The sequence below is a fragment of the Manacus candei genome, unplaced genomic scaffold (genome assembly GCF_025592945.1).
Source record: "Manacus candei isolate 608988 ecotype Guabito, Panama unplaced genomic scaffold, ASM2559294v1 h1tg000023l, whole genome shotgun sequence".
NCBI lineage: Eukaryota > Metazoa > Chordata > Aves > Passeriformes > Pipridae > Manacus > Manacus candei.
In genome coordinates, this window is record NW_026138071.1 from 3,592,737 (window position 1) to 3,618,134 (window position 25,398).

General features: G+C 44.8%; 1 protein-coding gene across 4 annotated transcripts in view; it reads right to left on the reverse strand.

Moving 5' to 3' along the window:
• The window catches only part of GLI2 (GLI family zinc finger 2), a 191,430-nt gene that overhangs the window by 29,624 nt on the left and 136,408 nt on the right, over positions 1 to 25,398 (reverse strand). For 3 of the 4 annotated variants that reach the window (XR_007904456.1, XM_051786987.1, XM_051786986.1), the window contains exons 4-5: positions 12,026 to 12,228; positions 10,160 to 10,354 (exon numbers count right to left, since the gene is read on the reverse strand). Coding sequence is in view for 3 of the 4 variants with exons in the window: in XM_051786987.1 (XP_051642947.1) it covers positions 10,160 to 10,354; positions 12,026 to 12,228 (398 nt within the window). In the remaining variant the exon portion in view is untranslated. The remainder of the gene's footprint in view (positions 1 to 10,159; positions 10,355 to 12,025; positions 12,229 to 25,398) is intronic. The other variant, XM_051786988.1, reaches the window with a different exon arrangement.

Below are 25,398 nucleotides of genomic sequence, written 5' to 3' on the forward strand. Positions count from 1 at the left end.
CCCTTTCACAGGCACTAAATTAACTTAAAATTAAAAGGGAAACTTCCCTGCAAGGTTTCCATGAGCGCAGCCGTCCCTGTTGACTCGGTGTCAGGAGCAGTGGGCCAGAAGAGCCGCACATCCGAGCCGGGGCAACCATTGCAAATGGTGTGTGTGCTTGTGTGCAGAGGGAACGGAAACCAAACGAGCACCAGCACAATGCTGACCATCCAATTAATGAAGGAGGCAAGGCTCCAGAAACCCCAAAAGTAAATTAAGAGTTTTAAGAAAACCAATTTGGCAGCTCAGGCACAAAGTTCAAACTCTCCCCCTCTGAGGGGACCTGCCAGTGCCTGGGCCCTATTAGCCATTGTCAATCATTCAGGCATGAAGTCATTTCCAACCCTGCCAGTCCCGTTTGTGGATCTGCAATACATGACGAGTTACTACTGTAAAAGTTTGGCATCCCTCAGTGCATCGGCACTTGTAACTGGAATGACTGACTTCATCCAGAGGAAACTCTGCCCAGGCCTGACCCATCTTCAAATCTCTGGGGTAGCATGGATGGGAGTTGCAGATGGGCCAATACCACAACATTCTCCAGTACCAGGGTACCAGATCCAAAACCTGCCTGAACCCTAGCCCTGCCTGGAATGAGTCATCCCTCCAAAGTGAGCAGAGTTTAGGTTGTCTATTTAAAAAAAAAGTTTCTCAGGGTAAAACACAGCACTTGGTCATGGGACCTGGCTGGTAATTCCTGCCATCCACCCAAGGGTGCAGGAGAGTTCAGCCTCTCCATCTCCTTCCCTTGATGAGCACAGTTCTGCATCACCACCTGACTTTTCCAATAGTGGTCTCCCCAGAGAGCTTCCTATGGGTTTATTCTATTAAACACTGTGAATAAAACACTAAATTGCCCAGCCAGGCAATATGAGCTATTTTCCTCTAGCTGTTTGGAGGCACTGATTTTGGTTGCATATCACCAAATACAAGCCTGGCACTTTGCAAGAGCATAAACTTTCCATCCTGATGACAGTCCTGGTATGTGAGAGGTTGAATGAGGGTGAAGGAGGGAAAATATATCCTGCCAGTTTGATTTGTGTTGGCTCACAGAAGTTTGTGTCAACATTTCCCTGAGACCGGTGGCTGAGTTGCAGTCTCCCAGTCTCCACATGACTCACCCATGCACCTAAGTGGCTCTGTCATTAACATGCCTGGGTGATGTGTAATCAATGGGGTTTAGTACCACCATCCTCTTACTTCCCATAATGTCCCTCATTGCACAAGATAAACAGTCCCAAGGTCCCACTGGAAGTCCAAGGCTAAGTTGGTACTTGAACCAAGCACTCTTGTGACTTTTGTCCTACACCATCAAGAGTTGCTACATGCAATACCTTTACTGAAATACTGATATTATTGGGAATTTCTCCTAAAAATCAAATTGTTGCATATATATTGAACACACTCTTCTTGTAATATTTTGTATAACTACATTTTGCAGCCTCACGGGCAGGGAGATGAGAGAAAACATGACTCAAGGATCAGGTAGCAAACAGAAAGAGCAGCAGCCTATAAAAACCACCTCTTGAATGTTAAAGATGCTACATGATTTGGAGGGACTAGGCTCAAACCTTCCTAGTGCTTGCAGCTGGAAGACTTCAGCCCCATGTGTCATGATGAGAGGCACTTCCATGGAAGTTGGAAAAGGTGCAGACACTTTGCAGAAGCACTATGGACGCAAAACCAAAATGAGCAAATGACCTTCCCTCAGCAAAGGCTGGAGTGCAGAATTCTCAACCTTCACATCTGGTCTATGAAATCTGAGTCCTCCCAGAGCCCTAGAACAAGCAATGTGAAGGTTGCTTGAGTCTAGATCATAATGGTCAAATCTGTCCTCTATCTGCAATATATTCATGCATTAATGTAACTGGTTTGAACTAATTAAACTTTCTGTTTTTCCCTCCTCTGGCCATAAGGCATCTTGATTCGATACATGTGCCACAACCCGGAAAGACCTGGGTGCTGTTTCCTCCCCAGTCATACCTCCTTGAGCAAATTGCTGCTCCTTTCAGTGTCCCTATTTCTCAGTGTCATCTATTTAGATGAGTTCCTTTTGAGAGAGAGGGTTTGTGCTTTATTCTGTACATACTGCACCAGGTGCAATGAGGTCCCATCTCAGATGAGTTGCCAGTGTTTCTGTCCTACAAATAATATGCGTCTTTCCAGATATAGATATTGTTTCCTACATTTGCATTCCCACAGTCTCCTCCTTCTCTAACAGAAGGAAGCAGGCCAGATTTGACAGTCATATTTATCTCTGTTACTCCCACACCTCAAGGGAGATCTGTTTATTAATGTGCCACTTCCCTTGATAAATTACTAAATAGAAAGAAAAGCCTTGTACTCATTTCTCGCTGTTCCTTCACATGATTTATGTCCACAGTGCTGGTTCAGCCATTGGTTGCCATTAATTTGCAGAGGGAAGAAGTCCTGATATCCAACAGAAACCTAGGTTTTGGCAGTGCAGCCAGCGTGGGCACCCCTCCCCACTGCTCACAGGTACATCTTTTTTCCTCCATGTAAAACTCTGCAGGAAACTGTCAGATTTTCAAGCTGGCCTGGGAATTCTCCAGCCCAAACCCAGTAATATGCATTGCATTAGTGCCCACTCTAATTCAGATCTTGCAAGTACCATGGACTATCTAAAATGTTTGACAGTAGATCCAATAGGTTAGGCTCGTCCTTTACACAAAAGTCTCCTAGGTCTTGCAGGCTTCCAGGGAAAGCTGTGACCTAAAATCGTGCTATGGATGAACAATTCCTCTCTTCTTAATGACAGCCTGCCCAAGGTGCCTGGGAAGGGAAGCATCTGGGAAACAGAAAAGCAGTTTAAACACATGAAGAAATGCACACTAGTGCACTTATGAAAAGAAGATATTTTCAAAATTATTATTCTAAATCAGACTAGCAGCACTGGGATCGTTCTTAATAATAAAACTGGCCTGACCTAATCTCCTGATCTGAGGACACTAAGCATGAGTGTCAAATGATACCAGGCAGCAGCACGGGTAAACATTACTGTAGCTGTACATATAGGCAAGGTGTTCAGTACAGGCTGACTGACACCTACTTGGGCACATAAGCAAAATCCTCTGTTGCCTGAGGTCCAGTGATGTTTCAAAGGAAAAAGCACACACAACTTCTTCAGCAGGGACTGTGCCCAGAGAAGTAAGTGAAGGTGGGGTCCATTTTTCAGACACAGAGATGGAGAGCTTCGCAAACATTTACCACTAACACTTCCTCTCTCCTCTCCCCTTCAAAAATGCTATCTTCTCAAAATGAACAGGGGCAGTTTCAAGAATTTTTCAATGTTTGGAAAATATGTTGGGGGAAGTTCCCAAACTGTCAGAGTACCCCCACCAACACTCTTGAAAGGGAAAAAAAAAAAGAAGGTATTTTTTCTGTTTTTTTAAAAGGTGTTTTGTTCAAAAATCTAAAATCTTTATAGGTTAACATGAATTTTAAACAGTCACACATTGAAATAAAAGTAGGACATAGTTTCAAAATTAAGTCCACTCCTCTATCAATGTTTCAGTTTTTAAAATTAATTTCTCTGTGCCTCTCTACCTCAGAGACAGATGTTTCTTACCTTCAGTTTCTTTCTCTCAGTTACTGAGAGATGGGAAAACTTCTTTTTTCTCACCCAGGTCCACAAAGAAGCGATGAGCCAAAGCCCACACAGCAAAACAAGAGAAAAGATAACTCCCTGAGATCTCTGTATCGCTGCCTCCTTTGGTGTTGGACAGTATTTCCAGCCAAACACATTTACAACATCTCCAGGGTGGGTAGTGGTTGTTACTGTAGCAATTTGCTCTGCTACTTCTACCTCTCATCTTGAAAGAACATTTATTAAAACTAGCAGATGCTTTCGTGGACTTTAGAAGATGGAATGAGTTTACTAAGCTGACCTAGAGACACACCTGTTTGAGATATCTCATCTTACTTTCAGACTAATTCTTTCCCACTTTGAAAACATGGGATGTTGATGCACTCTTTTTTTGGACATACTAGCATCTTGGGTTTATTTATTAGGGTGTATATCAAACAAATTAGCTCTGAATGGAAAAAATCTGATTTTGTTTTTGCAAAATGTAAAGATACCTTCCTAGAATTCAAACTGCTTTCAGATTTCAAACAACAGAAATATCCTTTGGCCTGAAGTAAGACACAGGAACTTTGAAGCCAAAAGACTGTCCCCTTCTCTCTCAGAGTCAGGAGGAGAAGAGAACTGGTGAATGGAAGGGTGCATAAAGGTTGAGTCCAAAGCTCCTGGCATTGGCGGCAGCATTGTGGATGGCAGCTCATGAAGGCTTTTGACCCTGCTGCCTTTGCCTTACAAAAAGTCAATGCCAGATACATTTTGCAGTGTTTTAACTGTTTTGCACAGGCCTTTCCTTACTATTTCATATACAGACCCAGACACATTGACTGTCATAGGCTCAGGTCTACCTGTTAGAGAATAAATATAATCCACATACTTTAAGAAATCTTTTAAAACTGCCTGAAATAACTTTTCAGTAGAAAAAACTTGACTTTATAGCAGCACGATCTTTGCAGGATAAACGTAAATGCCACAGCTCACAACCAAAAGCCATTTTTCTCCTGGGGTATGCATGTTTAAATAGCTCATTTCGAAATTAGCAAGAATTCAAGGTTGAATTTTCAAGTGATGCTGGCTGTGTCTGTCAAATATCCCAGCCCAGTCCTCCAGCCAGCCTAGAGTTCAGAGGCAAGTCCAGATTTCTTAGTTAGAAGGTAAAAGCATCCCTGGCAGTTTCCCATAGTGTCTATGAATTATCACATCCACAAGTTGCTCAGAAACTGGAATACTCTTCCCAAATTTAGATTAATCCACAACAGGTCAGTGATGACCAAATGGTCAGCTTTTACACATGCAGCAGTTTGTGGACTGAGTCCTGTGGATGATCCCAATGCTGTTCTGCACAGGGGCAGAATAAGATCCTTACTCATCTGGGAGGTGGGAGCGGAGGTTCCCACTCTGACCACTTACGGGAACTGTGGGCCATGAGAGGGATACTACAAGAGACAATTTTTCTGGAGGGAGATTTCAGACCTCATGACACACTAGACATAGTGGTAGCAAAGCCCTCCTGAGAAGGAACACCAGGCATTCAGTGGGAGCTCCTTCAAGGCTCCTTCAGGGTACGGAAATCTCTGGCAAGTCTTTACAGACAAGCATGTTGCTGTGATCTCGACTGCAGAGGGTCATTGGGGGAGTTTGCTCCCAAAGGGATGAGTCTGTAAGGCACATGGGTTGCAGATGGCTCACCATCACCCTGCACCCCACAGAAACCCCGCCAGAGCCACTGCTCCCCCTGCGTCCCCTGGTCCAGCTCCAGGATAAATACAGTGTTATCAAAATTGTCCCTCTTCCTGACCACTGACCAACAAAACTCCATCCTAAGTGTACAGAAATATACCCCTCCTCCCATCATCAAATTAAATCCAAGAGCGCTATAAAAACACAGAATGGTCCCTTAATCAATAAGCAGCAGCAATAAACTACAAACACTCTGCGTAACCAGTTCCTTATTCCCCTCTCTCTTTCTGCAGAGGCAACACACCTCTTTTTCAGACTGCAGCAGATGCTGGACATTTGTTCTGGCACCAGACGCTGTCCTGGGACCCTTCTTTCTTTCCTCCCCAGGCCGATCAACTTTGCAGTTCAAGGAATACTAATGCTTCCCTCAAATCCTCGCTGAAAGACAAGGCTGCATTCTTCTACTCCCAATCCACAAGGTAACTGTTTAGTCGACCCAACTTGCATATGTAAATTGAATTCTTTAGAAACCAGAGTGCAGCAGGATTCCAGACACAGCACTTATGGGATGCTCTGGGACTTCTTCTCTCTTCTGTACATATTTTTCTGGGGAGAAAAATAGCATTGCTGGCTAGAAATGGGTGGGAAATTGTTTCCCATTCTCTGAACCTTTTCTGAGATTTCAGCAAGTTTCCATTCTATGCTGGGACAAAGAAAACAACAAAAAAATAGGTCTTTGAGAGTTTTTTAAGGAAGTGACTACAGGGCGCGCCGTCTGCCCAGAGTAGCCAACAGCTGGTTTGTTTGGGAAGTCATCTGCAGTCTGGCACATCCATCCTGCAAACCCAGAGCTGCTGGTCCCTCCAGCCTCAGGCAAGGCACTTCCTTCCTAGGTCGCCATGAAGCTGGGCTCTCTCCATTCGTCCTGATGGAGCAGTTGCTTCACATGGACCTGCTGAAGAGAGTCCTGAGCTCACCTCTCACAGACATGTGCCCACTGACTGCAGCCACCACCGGGCTGCACTGCCAGACCTGCTTCTTACCCTTCTGACTACTAAATCATTGCCTTCAAGTAGAAAGGCTCCAACAACACTGACTGAAAGAGGCTGGTGAAGCTGAATCACTGTTTGATTTGGGGAAATAAAGTCCTGCTTGATGATTTGCCCACATCCCAGGCAACTGTGCCAACTGCTGGCCTGCTGGCTGTGCTGTGCTGAACAAAGCCTTTTCCCAGTTACAGTTACAGCTGGTTGTGAATCAAGACATTTGTGACTGCCTGGCACCAGGCAGTGAGAAACAGGGCAGGGATCCTACCTCTAGCTCCAGGAACTGGACAAAATTCAGTGACAGCACTGTAGGGTCATCCCTGCTATTGCTAACTGTAAGATTGCACAAACACATGTATGCAGCCTTCCTGACCTGGAGAGACTACCTCTGTGCAGCACCACCTGGATCTAAGTTGGACTCAAGATATTTGTTCCGCATTCCCTGATTCAGCATGGACAACCCAATCACACTTTGAATGCTGTGCAAAGTGATGGATTTAAAGATGATCTCTACTTCCCACCCTGGCCATAGAGTCTTATTCCAAAGATCTGGATCTTTTTCCTAAAGCTGCCACCGTTATGCTCACTGATCATTTGATCTTCTTTCTCTTTGGGGTCTCCAGTGATGCAATGGCTTTGCTTTGTACAGCACTTTGAAATCTTTTGAGGTACAGGGCTATAACAGTACCAGCATAGAGTCACTCTGGATAGAATCCTCTTGAGAGAAAATGACACCTCCTGAAGGGCAGAGGGTAATCACAGGAACCCCCCTGCTTAGGGGCAAAAAACAGCTGGATGTACTAAACATGATTAGAAAGTTGTAGTCATCTCCAGGGTTATCTGTGCTCCCCACCAGGAGCCTCAGGGATGCTCTTGTGCAATCACTCCATCACCTGGAATAATCCACCATGTAGCAGCACTTCTAGAATAGAAATGCAAAAGATTGTTTTGATCTGGTGAACAGAATCTGTAAGTTTGTCTCAAACTTACCCCATCAGCAATGCTGTGACATTGGAAAGTGATTAACTTTTGATTTTAAAGTGTAGGCTTTCCAAAAAACAGCTTTAAGCTTGGATTCAAACTCCATTCTTGGATTTTGAGTCCCCTTTGGGTAAGGAAATGAAATGGGAGAAATAACTGAAGGGTTGTTTAGTCTCCACTGGAACTGGCCTCAATACCCTAGCAGTCTGGTGTGTAAAACTTAACTCTGGTCTACTTTAGGGGTGTAATTACTTCTAGCTGCACACTGAAAACCCTGCAAAAGATGCAGCTCTGGGTACTCTAGCTCAGTCAGCATTTGAACACTCAGAAGACGTGGCACAGGGTTGGCACCAACAAGCTCCAGATGACATTTATATCCTATTACTTTTCTTGACCCTAGACATGTGATGGGATGAAAAACACAAGACAAAAACCATGAAGGTATTGAGAAATCCTCCAAGAAACACAACTACAGCAACCAGAAAGACTGTGTCTGTGGAAGAACTACCATACCCAGTGTCTAGGCCTCCCACGGACCTGCAGATGTTTGGAGGTGATGTGACACTGAATAGGCCAGGTTTAATATATGCTTATCTGCTGCTTTTTCTTTCACAGGTGCCAGTGTTGTCACAGGTGTGTGACAATGCTGCAAACGAATTCTTGTAAGGTTTCAGTGTTCTGGGGCTCCCTGAGAAGAAAAGGGCGCTCTGAATGACAGACTCAGTGAGGTGGTGACTCACTGGGGTTTTATGCATGCTACTGATATTCCTGTCTCAGAAAAATACCATAAGAGGCTGCTTTATTAAATTATCTGTTCAACTATTTACTTAGGCCCTGCTGATTTAAATTTTTTAAATAACTTTCTAAAAAGAGAAGGAGATGCTGGTTCCTCAGCCAGCATTTCAGAGCCATCCATTTTACTTTCTGTCTTAATAATGCACAGTTCTCTCTTTTCTCTGGCTGATGGATAAACCCAAACACGTAGACCAGAGACTGGCACTGGGCTGCTGCTCTTTTACGCATTCTTAAAAAGTAGCCTTCTGGTGTCTCGTGTCACATTCTCACGGTGTTTGAAAGTTTTCATCTCAAGCAGAACGTGTGAAGGCCCAGAAAATGCTTTCCAGTTACTCATCAGCAAAGCTTTACCGAAGGATCATCATAAATGCTTGGTGAGTCCTGGCTCTGCAGTGAATCACAGTTATGAGCTCGGCTGCATGAAACTGAGAATCTTTGATACATGATTCACTCTAGAGTTGTTTTCAGGAGAAGGCAAACAGTATGAGAGTCTTCTGCCAAGGGGAGCATCTCAGTACCTCAGATAAAGACTGATCTTCAGCAAACCAGAGGACGAAACATCTTGGTGCGCTGAGAGCCAGCCTACGTTACCACAAAAACAGTTGTGATTGCTTCCCTTCCTGGTTGTTTATCTGGCACTTCAGTGAGGCACTGCTGGTCAGAGATGGACTAATAAGGAGGGAAGGAGGAAGGAGTCTTCTTCATAAGCCCGAGGAAAACTTGGCAGGGCTGGTTTGCACCCATCTGCTATAACCACAGGCATTAACCCTTTGGAAGGAAGACAGAGCAGTTTTACTGACCAGCTGCTTTGTAGCAGAGAAGCCCAGGATATATTGTGGGTGTTAGAGGGCAGGATGGTACCAAGGAGCACATGTCCTCCCTTTCAGAGTGGGATTCAAATTGCCTATTAATCTAAGAATGGGCAGCAGAAAATGACTGTTCAGGTAAAACTTCCACAGCAGCTGCAGACAAGAAACTGTTTTTTCATTAGAAATATCTGTAAGCCCCCATCACTGAACAGCCAGAACAGCTTTTATCATTCTAAACCAGTCACTTTATGAAGCAGCAAGACCACAAAGTCTTTCATCTTAAAAGCTCAACAACGGAAACTTTGAAGCGGTAATGAAACGATGCAGATCTCCACTCCAAAAATTATAATGGTCCACAGGCAAATCCAAAGGCATCCCAGGAAACAGAAGCTGGATCTGAAAGTCGAGCTGAGACTTCTCTTTCTTGCAGCAGAAATAATCCCCAAACTGCCCTCTGTAGTATCTGTACAATCCCTCTTCTCACAAGATGCAGCATAAAGTGAAAGTAAAGACATTTCTAACAGCTCTAAAAATCATATGAACCTCAGATAAGCTTCCAGATAGATTTTACGCATCTCACCAGGGCAGCAGTCAGGCCACAGGGGTGACTCAGCACCACAGTGCCTAACATGATTCTATTTCTTCTTCATTTAGCCAGGAGCAAGAGCTTTCTGAGTTTATAACACTCAATACTAGCACAAATACCACATTCCCGCATTTTTTCCTCCCACAAAGTACTAACATATTCTCTCCACCACGGTTCCCTGTTAACATATCTCTTCTCCCTGGGGACCTGGGAGGTCCCGACAAAGGTGACAGGTCCACTGCGCCTAGCATGGCTACACATGGAAATGGCCCTCCTTTTCCCCAGACACCAACCAGGCTAAACATTGGGTGGGATGGGGAGCTGGAGCTTGCCCCCAAGGGTCACCCATGGTCAATGCAGCAGGACAGCAGCAATGCCCTCCTCACTGGACCAGCAGCCATGCAGCAAACATGCCACTGTCTGTAAGAGACCATGATGTATGTATTTTAAATTATGTATATTTTGGAAACAGGTGACCTTTCAAGCCCAAAATTATAGTGCAGCACCCATGGGTTTCAGCAGGCCAGAGTGACCACATATAGCAACCTCCACCTGGAGGGCAGCCCCATCCATCTATCCCAAAATTTCAGTCATGCCAGGGAGGACCCAAACTGCTACTCACCGTCAACGGGGCTGAGGTAATCGTGGAGGTGTGCTGTGCTGGCTGCTCCCCCGCCCTGCATGAGGAGGTCCCCGTAGGGGTTTGGGTGGCCGGCCATCAGCGTCATTTGGTGGTAGTAGTCGGCGGGGTTGGCTCCCGGTGGTGGTGGGGGCAGCCCGAAGAGACCTCGTTCCTTCAGGTGCTCATGAGCCACTGCTGGAGCCGCAGGCAAGGAGAAAAACATGGGGAGAAGGTTCCCACTGCTATGTTAGACCTTGGTGCTGACGTTGGAGGCCCTGTCTCCCCCCGTGCCCCCCGCCAGCCCCAGCCACACGGCTCTGTGTAGGGCTCTCGTGACGTGTGCTTGGGCGTGCTTCTGCGGACAAAAGAGACTAAGCTGGGGCCTCTGCATTCCTCTATTTCCGCAAATTTATAAACAATCTCTCGTTCCCCCTTCTAATAATCCTCCCGTTCGGACGCAGCCAGCACCCCTGGGAGGGGGGAGAGGGCCCAGCTTGCCGGCAGCAGTAACCCTGTCAGCATTAACATCCCTGCCTATTAGAAAGGAAAGACAAATGCAGCCCAGTTCCCGATAGCAGCGTGAGGAAATTAAAGCCAAGATCTAATGCATAGAACTAGGTTTAGTGTCTGGCAGCATAAAACCATTTTGGCTGCCAAAGCCAATTACACTCACTTTCTCCCAGCTGTAATTTTTCAAACCTGCCTCCCCACCCGCTTGCCCCATTAACTTATTTACCACCGCCTTAAACAAAAAAAAAAAAAAAAGAAAAAGAAAAGCAACCCCAAACACAATGCCTTTATTCCACAGCAAACAATGAAACTGGCTTTGGAAGGAGAGGACGAGGCAGAGCACACGCACACCAGCCATCAGACCTCTCTGGGGCGGGAGGCTGAGAGTTCGAATGACGTTTTAGGGGAGGGAAGAAGACACATGCATGTCCCCATCACTCTAGAGATGTTTTTTTAGCCACAGAAGATGGTTTTATGCTGCCAGGCACTAATCCAGGGGCCTTGTTGCTCTCTGGTGCACTTTGCTTTGCAGCAGCAAAGGGCTGCCTGCCCCTGCAGCAGCTCAGGAGCCAGGAGATGTTGGGGTTTGCTGGGTGCACAGAGACCAAGTCCCCAAACCTCAGCTGCTCCCTGGGCACTAAGCCAGCCACCTGCAACCATGTAATGAAGCTCTTCTGATGAAGCAGGGCATGACTTATACCTTGCCAAGTGCAAGGAGTGTTGCACATTTTCCCCTTTCCTGGCCTGGACATTTTTGTCACCAGCTCCCCATCATGAGGTCTGATGGGGCTCAGAGAGCATGATCAGCTCTGCCTGCACCCAGTGCCAGCTCCCCACACACCCCTGCCTTCCCCAAAAGCTGCAGGGCAGCTTCAGAGTAAGAAGGAAAAAAGTATGGCCCTTCTCCTTCACTCTAGAGCCACCCTGACCACAGATATAAAGCCCATAGGGGATAACCCAGCTGGTGTTGCCTCCTCTGCAATGTCAGTCCCAGACAGACCAGGCAGCCAGAGCAACTGTGACCCTCTTTGGGGGAAGCAGGGCTCCCAGTAAAGATGTGAGATCAGGGAAGCTCATAAGAGAGACGAGAGTGTTGCAGAAAGGAACGTACTTTAAGCAAAATATTTATACTATGATCCAGCAGTAATAGCTATTCTCACGCTCTGCTTTCTCAGTGCGATGATGCAAAACAAATGTGTAGTTAAAGGGGAAAAAAAAACAAAAAGAAAAAGAGACAGCTCTCCCACTTCAGAGAGCAGCTGCGGAGCCTTTGCAGCTGTAAATCCCCCAGTTTTAGGGAATTTCAGTACTGATGAGCTACAAAATCTCTGCAGTACCAGTAGCACAGTGTCTTACCATCGGCGGGGCTGAGGCCCCTGGCAGCAGAGATGACGGAGAGCGTGGGGCTGCCGTGGACAGAGCGGAGGTAATGCTCCATGTGGGGTGCCACGTACGGGTGTGGCGGGCTGAAGGGCGACTCGCCAGGCCCGGTTGGGTGTGGAGACAGGCGGATGAGGGAGATGTCGGAGATGACGGGACTGCCGCTCAAAGGAGGAGGCCTGGGAAGAAAACAGAGACACGCTGTCACTCACAGCCACTCGGGGCGGGCATAGCCGCCTGCCACCCTTCTCTGTCCTGCCCCACTGCCTTTGCCCACGAGAGAGGAGTTCAAGGACATAGTGGGAAGAACATCCCCTCTTGGCATACACAGAGCCTGAAGTCTCCAAGTTTCCCACAGACAAGCACCTGTATTGCACTAAACATATATCTACGCAAGGTGGCTCACCCCAAATGGGATGCTGTGAAAACGAGCATGAGCTGCTTCAGGCAGTGCCTGCACGCACAGGCGGCATGGAACACACCCCATGCTAGAGGTCCCACCCCTCTCCTTGCATGGGGATGCTGGCTACACAAAGATATTCGAGGCAAACTGGGGGTTTGTAAGCTACCCACTGCCCCTGGGTATCCAGCTGTTTAGTGCTGCCATGTGCAGACAAAGCCCCAAACAGGGCTGCCTGTGCAAGGATGCAAATGGTGCAAGGAGAATTTATGTGATCTTGAGCTGTGCTTTGCTCGGCCCAGCACGTGCAGCTTGGCCAGTGCCAGCAAAGCAGCCCTCCCCTCCTGCGTCCATCATGGCTAGCACAAACCTCCTTGACAGGCTGGCGGTAAGGTTCAGAGGGCAAAAGTTCATGAGAGGTTTTACTGCATGCTTTCTGGGGGCCAACTCTCTTAAATCTCTCAGATCTTCCTTGGGCCAAGCGCTACCTGAGAAAGAAGATCCCTGCATGCTGAGGGATTCAGCAGGAAACAAAAAAAAGTCATATGCATGTTTCAGTGCTTAAGCAGTTTTTTGAAGGGTGAACCAGGATGGAAAAGAAAGTCAGCGGACTTCTCCCAGCCACGTGTTATACTGTACCTTCCAGCCTCTTAGACAAACTGCAGAGGGTGCAAGGACAGGAGAAAAAGTTACTTGCCCTGACTGGAGAAGCAGAAAATCTGAGCTAGACACCAAAAGAGGCAGAGCTGTCATTAGGCAAAACAAAAGAGCAAAATCTGCTTTGTATTAGCTCTCTCTGTACTCACAGACTGCTGGAAGCAGAGCTGTTGTTGACACACAGGTCACAGCAGGGACGGGATTTGTCCCTGGCTGGGTGCTCTAGCAAAGCAGGGAGAGATGGATGTGCACCCCAAGGGCTGCACCCTAAGCACGGGAGACAACAGGGATTCGGAGGTCAGGGATCTGGAACTGGGGCTGATCTAAGGGAGGTTATTAGAAAGGTCCTTCCCTAAGACTATCCAAATATGCCATTGTATGCATATTATATTATGCATGTAAGATCTGTCTCTCCATGCACAGACAACCACAAACATGATGATCTGAGCTGTTTAGACATGCCTCCTGCACCTCAGGATCACAGTCCCACCCTGTCTTATCAACAGTTCAGGTGCATTTTAATTTATTTGTAATTCTTGCATATCAACAAAACCACACAGAAATGTAATACAGGCTTTGCAGACTTATTCAGCAGTTTAATGAGCATGTTTGCCTTTGTTTGATCTTCCGTGTGTTTCTCTGTCTTTCTGATAAATTAGTAAACCTTGTGGCTTTTTGAACACTTTCTGCTGATGGGTAGTAAATTAAATGCCTTCTGAAATATTTATAGTTCAAAGTACTTTCCTGTAGCAATATACTCTTGTGGCTCACTAGTGTGAAATACCAGGCAGCGAAAACCTATCAGATATAAAGAACTTGCCGAGACGCACAGCCACCGACACAGGCACTCGTTGGACCCAGGCCAGGGTTTAGCTAGAGGAAAACCCACCAGCATCGACCCTGTTTTCTTTTATGACACTGAAAGACAAACTGATGATGGCATGGCTATTTCAGACCTCGTAACCTCCCCACCTGCGTCGCCATGGCCTTCTGCTACCAAAATTATAGGGTGACCAAAGTCACTCTCTGGTGCCTCTCGCCATGATGTCAGCTGTGGCGGCGGCAAGCTCGGAAAGCTGCAGCTGAGGCCGCCGGGGCTGGTTTCTGTCGAGGTTGCTAATAAAGGCGGCCGAGCACGGAGCCGACCAATTTATTTCTACCAGGGAGGAGGGAGAAGTGAATCAAAGTCTCTGTTCCAGATTTAGTTTCAATTCATTTCTAATAATCTCCACCGCCTCATCTGGAAAAAATGAAACGGGATTAAAAAAAATGATGTCATTAAGAAAACATCTGACTAATTTTTCTTCTGACGAAGACTTAATATAAGTGAGGGGCGATGTAAATTAAAAGCAGCCCCAATCTTCCCTGGGCCACAGAGCCTGCCTTAATACATAAGCCATGAAAGAAGTTTTCTTACATATACAATAAGTTCCCTCTTTCATCAGTACTCACAGCTTCTCCCAAAAGGGTTGTGAACTTCTTTGATGCAGTCTTGGAACTATGTATTACCAGGTTTACGAGCCTTCGGAGCCTCTGCTGATCAAACTGTGAGGCCGACATCTAAAATGCGTATAACAATATGAAGGGTTTGCTGTTCATTTTCTCTGTGCTAAATTGGGCAGAAATGCTGGAGTCCCTCAGAACAGGAAAACCCCACCCTGTCCAAAGAGGTAACGCTGGGAAAAAGATCAAGAATTCCCCCAAAATGCACGCAGCTGGTGTTTGAACATGAGGTTGGCCCTGTGCACAAAGACTGAGCTGGAGAGCAGGCTGCTCCTTGTGGCTCTGCTTAAAGCCCATCCTTGCTCATTGTTCCATCTGTGGACTATGACAGCCATACTGTCATCCAGGTCTGGCTACTGTGAGCCCTCTGAGGCAGGGATCACTTTTGTACACCTACAATTCTAGCAAAACACCATCCCATGGTACAGCACGTCCCAAAATAACATGGCTTCCAGTAGCTGCCTACCAGGAACAACTCACTCAGCCAGAGGGATCCTCTGCTCCTAACTCCCCAAAAGTTTGATTTTTTCCTGCTTTTTTCCCAGTTGCATTATTTCTTATCTAAACCCTAAGTCCCACATTGAGCCATTGCATTGGCATTGCAACAATATGTTGAGAGGCAGTTGCAGCCTCACAGGTCTGCTTCTGGCAGAGAACCATCAGATCCTGCTCTTTAGAGGCAGTGGAAGAGAGATGAAGCAGTGCTGGGAGAAGGCAACTCTGTCCCCACGCCCAGCTCACATCCAGGGCAAGTGGAACATGCCCCATACCCTGTAGCAGGACAATTTTCAGCTTACTGTTGTGAACCAGCCCGTGCAATGAAGCCATGGTGCCAGAGCTGCACTTCTCAGCCTGTCCATAGATCTCCCTGCCCAGACCTCTGCTATCCATATCACTCTCATCTTTCTTCCTGGATCCCACGGATGATGGGATGAGGAAAACACCCCAGCACCTGGGGGAGAGCTCCTGGCTTTGCTGAAAACAGTGCTGTAAAAACATTGCCATCTGCAGTAGGATGAAGGATTTCACCTGACCACATATATTTCTCTAGAAAGTGGGATTCTGGTTTTCAAATAGGCTAAGGGAATTGGGTGTCCAAACGCCATTAAATTTAACGTGAACCAGGGGCCTGTTTTCCCTGTGGCTCCAGCAAGAAGCCCAGGCTCTATAATTAATGCCCAGGACTTGTAGAGCAATTTGCATTTCTGACGAAGCACGTGAGTCTGGATTCATTTCCTTCCCCACCCAGGAGAGGTTTTTCCTTCGCTGCTCTCTAACAGAGACATGTCTCCCACACTGAGGTGTGGGAGACATTACCTGATCCCACCTAAGGGCTGCAGAGCCTCATGGTGATGCTGGATGCATGCAAGCTGCTGAAGGCTTTACAGAGCAGGTCTGTAGGTCCACCTGGGCAGTGGATGACTCCCCTTGGAGAGCAGAAATCCTTGCACTATTTACCTGGCTCCAGTTGCCTGCAGAGCAGAACTGTGGGACAGTGGTAACATGTGGCAGTGGAGAAGCACAGTCAGCAAAAGGAGAGATACCAGCATCTGAGACGACACACACTGCTGGTGGGACACTTTGGTGGTTTACCAGGACCTGGTTGCTCCTTAATGGTTCTTCCACCGGGGAAAAGAGATCTGCTTAATTTTCCTGCCACTTGGGTTTTTCTGAAAGGAGCGACAGCTCATCTGAAGCTCCGCAGTCTCATCCCAAAGTCTGGGGGAAGGACCTGGCAGTTTTCCTTTGAAAACCAAGGCAAAAAGACATCAAGCTGTGGTTTTAGTGAGGTAGACCACTGTGTCCCTGTGTGTGCCCTTGGGGCTTGGCAGTTGCTTGTCTTTGATGCCACTGCTCACAGGAGGTGTGTGTGTGCTGCGTGCGATGCATCACAGCTGGATGCAGTGCTGAGAAAGAATCCTCGTGGTCCCATCGTGGAGGAGCAGCCTTGTCTCTGAGGAACTGGGGCTCCTGGGAAGGCAAAACCTCAGGGACTGGCAAAACCAGTGCGGGCTGCTACAAACAGGGCCTTGGGGTGAGTTTTTCTCATCCTGCTCTCCCTCTGTGGACATGCACCAGCAATCCCAAAATCTTGCGTGGTGGAGATGTGGTAACATCTCGCCGCTGCTGCATGTGAGCCTGCAACCTCTGCAAGGGGCACTCAGCAATGAATGTAACAGTTAAAGAAGTTGCACATTTCTGAAATAACCTCCATCAGTTAAATAAACCCCAGAAAAATGGGGACAATTAGCCAGCACTAATGTCCCATGACTAGTCTAAATTAATACTTAAGTGACAAATAAATTTATTCAGCTGAAAACAAAGGGCTGAATACTTTTCCATATGCTTAATGGAATATGGACACTTGAAGGCAATTGTTTTGTTGTACAATAAAAAAACGCAGAGCTGCTAAACAGACATGGAAGAGAGAAACAGAGCAGGGTATCATAGCCTGGTAGAGTTTTCTTACAAGAGAAAAAGCTTTTAAAGCCAACAATCCTGTCTAAACCCCATATAAAAACTTTTGCTTTTGTTTTGTTTTAAATAGAACTTCCTGGTCTAGTTTTCCAAATACTGTGTACCCAGAATACCACCTAAGGTTTGAAGGAGATGGAGGGGAGTCATATAGGTACCCCAAAAATGGACTGCTCTCATGGCAGACACTGTATGTATGGGATGCCAAAGCTGTATTCAACAGGAAAATTTAAGTGCCTCAGGATTCATGCTAAATGATTCAGTCTAAACAGCTCTCACCAGCCCCTTAACTTCACATCTGTTTATTTCTGATTTAAAGTCCCTTACAACAGGAAGGGCGAGAGGTCGCAACAGTTGTGCGGTACCCTCAGGATCAAACCCCACGAGGTCCCTCAAAACAAGGTACCTTTCAGAGGTCAAACCTGGGCCACGACTATCAAATTCACATGGCATTTGATCACTCACAAAGATTTCCCTCCCTCCCATTTTTTCAGCTCTGAGAGCAGAGGATGTACGGAAGGAGCAGCACAGAGCTGCTGCGCAGCTGCCTCTCTCCCCCCAGCCACTGCCAGGGAGCGCAGGGCAGCCTGGTAATGAGGCGATGGGGAATCACTCGTGCTTCCCAGCTCTCCCAGCACTGCAACAAGCTGATAATTATCCAGTAAAGCGACCTGCTGCTTGAATATAAGGCTGTAGAATTGAAGACGCCAGCTTATGTGTCCCACTACAAAGAGATGGGGATGGGGACTCAAGAGACATCACTGATAACTCCCAGCCCCTGCCCCTGCCGGGATGCTCAGCACAAGTAATTTTATTTTTTTTCCTCTGGATCTTCTCAGCTCTAAAATAAGGTTAATAATTTTTTTCTCATACTCACAAAGATGAATATATAGCAAATCAGACCTATCTTTGCTAATTCAGCAATTAATGCTCTCACTTATAAGAAGCTGTTATGAAGACTGTGAATCTGGACAAAAATTGTTACAGCTTGCCTGCAGAAATTTAATGGGCATGGTTCACGCAGTTTCTATTTTCTCTTTTCCCCTCAAACATGTCTTCGAGGCACAGGAAGCATAAAAAGTAATTTTAAAAAAGATTTTTAACAATAAAAAAATCTATTTAAAAAGATATTTTTTAACAGCAAGGGCAAGTTCCCATTGGATGGGTTTATGAAACTGGTAAATTCAGTAACACTGTATGACAAAAATGGATGTTTTTCTAAAAGTGCTCCAAGTTCACTGCAAGGTTTGAAGTTTTAATAGTATGAAATAGTAATTTCTCCCACTGTAGAAGTTAAAGAGGTGAATCCTATAGCCAGTATTGCCAGTGTCAGATTACATAACTGTGGTAATTCCATTGGATCTTAACAGACACAGATCCCTGAATACGAAATGCCTTATTTGTGAATTTGTTTGGGTATTGCTTTGAAAAGGATTTAAGTACAAAAAATCCCACTCTGAATCCATTGGCAATAGTAGTTGTCATGACATAAACTCTAATCTTGCACCAGTGAAGCCAAAGGAAACTGCCTCTGATGACAGGAGCAACAAGAACGGGTCTCCAGTGTGACTCCTCTGTTTTTCATCTACACAGTATCATAACCTAAGGCGGGTACAATTTCTTAGTGTAATTTTTTTCCATCCCTTAGAAAGACATATTCAAGACTTAGTGTAACTTCTAGTGTAGGAGGTAAATTTAAAATATTTGTTCCAGGCAAGAATAAGAATTTTTTTGTTTCAAAAGTGAAAAAAAAAGGTAAAAGTCTTTTATTTTTCCTTTTGAAAGACCATTTCATTTTCAAACATACCTGACCTCAATCCTTGGTCTAAAATATCTAAACATAAGAACCAATCAAACAAAAGATTTGATTTCACCTGGTATATGAGTATTATTTTTTAATCAATGAAATCAAAAGTGTTTTGGTTTAGAGCTTGAAACTTTTTTTCATCTAAGTTCCACCATAAGTTAACAAAGTTTTTGAGCTCACAGGTTGTTGGCAGCCTCAGGGGACAAGGGCAACTTCTGGAGGGAGCAAAGTTGGGAGCTTGAGTACAGGAATTAGTTCTCAGATTAAAAGCTCTCCTAACCACATATGGCTTTTTATTGCATTTATGCTGCATTTACCACAACACGGGTCTAGTTTTGGCTGACATTTGTAGCCACAACTGCAACACAACAACAATATCAATATTTGCTTTTAAAATGGAAAAAAAATGCAAATTTTTATAAGTAAGGTTGCCCTCCACTATACAACATACAAAGAAGCAAGACATCAAAGGCAGAAATTAGGGTTGATATGGGACCTTCAAACCCAAATCAAATTAGTGTCTTGGGGAGAGATCTTTGATTTAAGCTTAATAGTGGTGATTTTTTCTCGTATTGTTTTATACTTAATCAGCCACACAACCCATGGTGCAGACATATGTTCCCAAAGCACATCAAAGCAAGTAAACATTCTGTTTCAGATCCTAATATCCTTTTTTATCCAATTATCTTACTTACATGATCTTTTAATTTAAGTTTCACACAAGCTTTCCTTTAGCAATGGAGGTAGAAGGATGACCAGCTCAGTTCTTGTGAGATACTCGCCAAAAAAACCACACAACGAATAAATCAAAGCACAGCAGATGAGTCTCTAAGATAGTTTCTTGAGAGATTAATGATGAAAGCCTTCAGAGAAGCAGGATATTTTAAGAAGGGGAACTTCAAGGAAGGTAGCTGAGGGGGAGAGAGGGAAGGAAAGTGAGAGAAAAGGCATAAAGGAAAGCATGGATAGAAGTGCAGGAGCCAGTAAAAGGAGTTCAGTGACAAAGCTAAGGAGCAGTGCAAACCTGGAGGCATGTAAGCTTCAGATTGAAACCAACAGACATGAGAATTTGATTCCAGTAGTCACTAAATTCAAGAGCTGGGGTATCAAAACACTGCAGGCTCAGGGCTGGGAGGGGATGAAAGCTGGGCAGTGGCATGGTAAGCTGGAGGAGCAAGCAAGGTGGGAAGCAGCAGGGAAAGAGATGCAGAGAGGTGCAGATATGGACCAGATCCTGAGGGCAGATCTGAGGGAGATCTGAGAGGATTGAACATTGGTGTGGGGATGTGGGAAATGGGTGTTGGAGAGATGTGTCAGATGTGACACAGCCATTTCTCTGCATCTGATTGTCTTCCCTTGGGACACATGTTGAGGATATTAGCACTTTCACGTGAATACTTTGCTTGCAGCTGTGAAGACACTGGGCTTGGGAAAACAAATGGGAAGTGCATGTTTGTGGGGAAGAAATCTGAATTTTTGATCCCTGCCCAGTGTCTTCTTCCTATGCTACTTTTGGGTGGCAGCTTCTCTCCCTTAAAAGGTAATAACATCCAAGTGCTACAGAAGGGTTTAACATTTAAAAGACTATTCCTATAGTACTTCTGAAAAGCCTCTTTTCATGTTATGCCAGCACTAACCCATTGAGGAGAGAACAAGCCAGTGGCAGCAACACCACAGCAATGGAGCTCATGGAAGAGTCAGGCAAACCATAGAAAATGCTTATTCATTCATTACACTTTAAGTCTGCCTTGGCTCCATACCCGTCATATCCCAGAAAAGCAAAAAAAGACCATTCCTCTTCATCATGACTGTAATACAATCAACTGGCTGCAGCATTACTCTAACCAATGTTAACTAACAGAGTCTATGTCTGACATCTATAATTTCATGTTAACAAATTAGGTAGACTCCTGCATTTCCTGGTACCTTGAATGCCCAAGAAGCTCATAACTTTTCTTTATATGCAAAATGTCAGGGAAAGGGCAAACAATGTTATGCCAGAAGACCATAGCCAAATCACTTGGTTGGAATGTGCTGTAAATCACAGGGTGAACAGAAAATGAATCTTTGTTCCAGGACGGTGACTTCCAGCATTAATGCTTCTGCTAATATGCTTCTTTTCTATTGGGAATGCCCTCTTCCCATAATCCAAGGTCCTAGAACTTAAATTCTATAGCTAAACAAGACACCAAGGAACAAAAACCTACATCCAATTAATTACAAAAACCTGCAAAGTCCTGCTTCTCTCTTCTAAAGTGCAGGGGAAAACCGCTGGTGTTCAGGCTTTGGACAGATGATGTGCTTGCTCTAAGCAGCAGCAAGCTGCCGTAACTAACTGGAAGTAACCAAAAAGCCATAGTTTACAAAGGGGAATAAAACAAAATGGGAACAAGTACAGCACAGATCTCTACAAAGCCTTTCCAGACACAGCAGTCAGAGGAGCTCTGTCTGTATATAGAGGTGATTGTGATAGCTGCACAGAAATACATCTCACACGCACACACACACACACACACACACACGCCAGGTATCTGCCTCTGGTGCATCACAGCACAAAGGAGGAAAAGACGTGCATTCCCATAATAACAAAGCTTTTGGTTGGGGCTCCCTGGGTTTTCTGCAGGAATTAATTTTACTGGCATTTGACACATTTTAAACAGCAACAGCACTCACAGTAACCTCCAAAGGGAAATATTCCTGAACAATATATAATAAATACATTGATTTCTAATAATAACCACCTGCCCTAAATCTTCTTGCTGACAGGTTTAGTTGGACCAAAGGCCCTTTTCACATCTACTTCATGACAGTTCCCATCACTACATAAAGACTTTGAAGTGCCCTAACGTGCAGTAAAATGCGAGATAACCTACGAAACTGTCAATATTTCTTCACTTCTAAAAGGAAATGCTAATGGCACTCAAAGAGCTCAAGATGTAATGTAAGATCTGATCCAGCAGCCTGGCTGATCTAACCAGCCTTTCCTTTGCTACAAGTATGCTGAAAAGCAAGCAATTATAGGGTGAATAGCAGAACTAGGTAAAAGTTTTTCACTGATAGGAGTGCAGGGAATAAACCCTTTTTATTCCAAACAAGCTTTTCGCTTGGAAGTGTCTGGAGTTTTCTGTACAAATAAGAAAATTAACAATAAATCAGCACTTCAACTTTAATTTCTTCTAATTTTAACCTATTATTTTTTTCTTTTCTATTTTTTTTTTTATCATTAAAAAGAAAGGGAATCTGAATGAAACACAAATGTTTTAAAAATCTGGGCAACATCCAGCTAGGATTTAATTTTCCATAGGGAAAAGATGAACATAGTTCAGAGAAAGCAGAGTCTCGCTCCAGGTGACTGCAATAACCAACTGGCATTTCTCTACCAGCTCTAGCCTGAAATGTAAGACTGAGAAAGCCTCTATAGCAGGAGAAAGCAAATGCAATAAACAGAAGCCCAGACTTATGGCAAAACCCCAGCACTGCTCACTGCACTGTACAACTTCAACATGCTTCAAAGGAGCCAGGATGCTTCCCCCACTCCCCAAATCATCATCTCATGGTAAAAAAGATGAGGTGTTTTATATCTCATCCGCCATGTAACCACCCGAAAAGCCTTTCTTCCAACACTCTTTTGCTCCCAGGTCTGTTGGTATCACTGACTACAGCTGCTCTCCTGTTCTTCTATTTTTTCAATGGCACAGGAAAATAGAACACATTTATCAAGGAAGGAATAGGGATCTGATGTTCCCCAGCTGTTTACTGCTGAAAGTTTACACTAGTGCTTTTCAACCTGTGGTTTGCAAAACCCTTGGGAATCACTAAAACTCTTTCAGGGGCTGTGAAAGACAGCAAAAAAACCCTGCAAGCCTCTTTTTATGAGCCAAATTCACTATACCACATTTAACAACTCTGCTAGAAAATTTTTAGGGAGGCCATAGACTGTAACAGCTTGAAAACCCCTCATCGACCCATGCTTCTCAAAAATCAATAAAAATTACACACAAAACATTCTTAGAGTAATCCCTGACCACCGCCCCAATCCATCCAACATTCACTGACGTCAGCTAGTGCTGGATGCATGTGTGTTTTAGGCAACTCCTCTACGTCGGCGCAGAGGTAACCCCATCTCCCATGTCAGCAGCTCTGTGTACCTACAGCAATACCTCCTTCCCAACACTCTGCAATGGGAGACCTGCAGGCCTCATCTTTCATTCTCTTATCTCATGCAGCTATTCCTTATGCAGACACATTTCTGTATACAAATCCCATTATACTTGACCCTCAGTTCACCCTGTTTCCATTACAACGCTGTAGACTCAACCAGACTTGCTCCAGTGCCAACTCCGTGCTGTCATTCCTTGCGCAGAGTGGTAATAAAGAAATCACTGTTTTAAGCTGACAAAGAACAGATTTCTTACTAAGTAAACACTGATGTTTTGGTAGGGAAATTAAGTTATAAAATTGTGTCTACAAAGGGAGACCATACAGATGGAGTTTGTTAAGAGACAGCAATACAGTCAACAGTGGTTAATTCAATTGCCTGCTACTTATCAGATTTTTTTAAAAAAAGGCTTATCCAGCTTTTGTAAATGCAAATGCAGAAAAGCATTTCAAAGAGCCGTTGTCATCGTAGCTGGAGAGTGATGTACACACACACATGGCCTTTCGAGGTCAAAGAAGCCACCCTTGCGCATCCGCCGTGGCTGTGCTGGTGTCCAGTGGGTCTGGTGCTCTCCAGCCTGGCAGGAGAGGAGGTCTGAGAACAGACAGCTCATCACCACACCACCCCCCTGCAGTACCTTCTGCCCTTAGGGCTGTGCCATGGCCTCATTTGCCCTGGCCACTGCTCTCTGCTGCCTCTCTGCCTGCATGGAGCCTCACATCAATATTAGATACAGCAGATCTTCCTTCAACTCAGGTTAAAACTGGGCACTAGGCTCAGCTGGGTAAAAGTAGGAAATTCAGTATCTCCAGTCCTTAGCTGATCCTTAAATTATCCCAAACTGACCTTAAACGTTGCATCTGTCGCACAGCCACTCTTTACCCTCCTCTTTCCAGGGAACTGCAGCCCGATTTGTGGTGCTGCCTGAAAAGCAGGGGTTTTTTTACAGCATCAGTGCTGGCAAAGGCCCCCAGACATCCTACTCACGCTCACAGTTCTGGTGATTGTCCATACTGCTGACCCAGAAGGAGAAACATGAGGATCCTCATCACTCCACAACTCAAAAATCACCCTTCTTGCATCTCACCAAACACCACTTCATGCTCCTCTTGAGGTATTTAAGTGGTGAGAGGGATGAAACCTCCAGCCCTGTTTCTGCACACTCTCAAACTATGCAGAGCCAAGGAAGAGACAGCTGCTGTCTTTGAATGGTCAACTGCAGGTGCTCAACTCACAGGTTATAGCCATTGCTTTCCACAATAGCAGCCAAAGTCTGTCTGATTTGGTACTCTAGGTAGTCTGAATGAAACCTCAATGCAATGGGGACAGTTTAAAATGACTAGAGAGTTGTGGGGTTTTTCTGAACATTTTATAAGGAAGGATAGAGAAAGTGATTTATTTTTTGCATAGGATAAGGTTCATTATGGGATTTAGCACGTTGCATGATGTAAAGCCTCAGGTGAGCCAAAAGGTGTTAACATTGTGTGCCCTTTAAATGATGCACTTATTCAGTAAAACGAGATGTGCTTAGGTTGGAACTATGTAAATACACTCATTTTATTAATATAAGGCAAAAAACTAAAAAAAGAGATATTGCTGGATAATTAAGTCACCAAGTATTGGTTCTATTTAAAATTCAAGAGAAGGGATATTAAACATACTCAAATTTTAATGAAAACATTTGCAGCAATTTTAATAATTTAGTACAAAATATTATTTAAACATTTCTCTCTGGTTTTTGAAAAGGCAAACACAGGGCCATTGTACTGTGGTCTGGAAATGAGAAATCAGTTGCAGTGGACTGCTTTACCTGTTTTAGACAACACAGTGGCAAACAAACCAAGCCTGGAAATCAAAGCTAAACTGAAATCCCAACAGTGAGGTTTTCCACGTGGTAGCAGCTTTTGAAAGACCCATCAGTCATCTTTTTGCACCTTCAAGTACCTTTTGCAGCCCAAAGTGACTTCAGTGGGGTGTAAGCTCCCACATAGTTGCAGGAGTAGGTTGCTGATGGGATTTTGATATCAAATACTTCTGAGTTTACTTTGAAAAGGACTTAAGGTCCTACACTTTGCATGTTTTGGGGTTTTTTTGTTTAGTTGTATCTGCTGCTTGATTTGTTAAAGTAAGCAAAGGATGTAATAGGTGAAAATAATGTGAATTTTTAAAATGTTTTACAGTTTAAATAATCTGTAGTGTTATTAGTAACCAAGGAAATCCAGCTATCCAGATCTGAACTGCTAAAATTCACAATTCCCTTTGTGCACATCACATTACAGTACACGTTTTAAAGCTGTTCATAATCTAATAGGAAAATAATTTCTCTTACCCAGCATGCAGTACACATT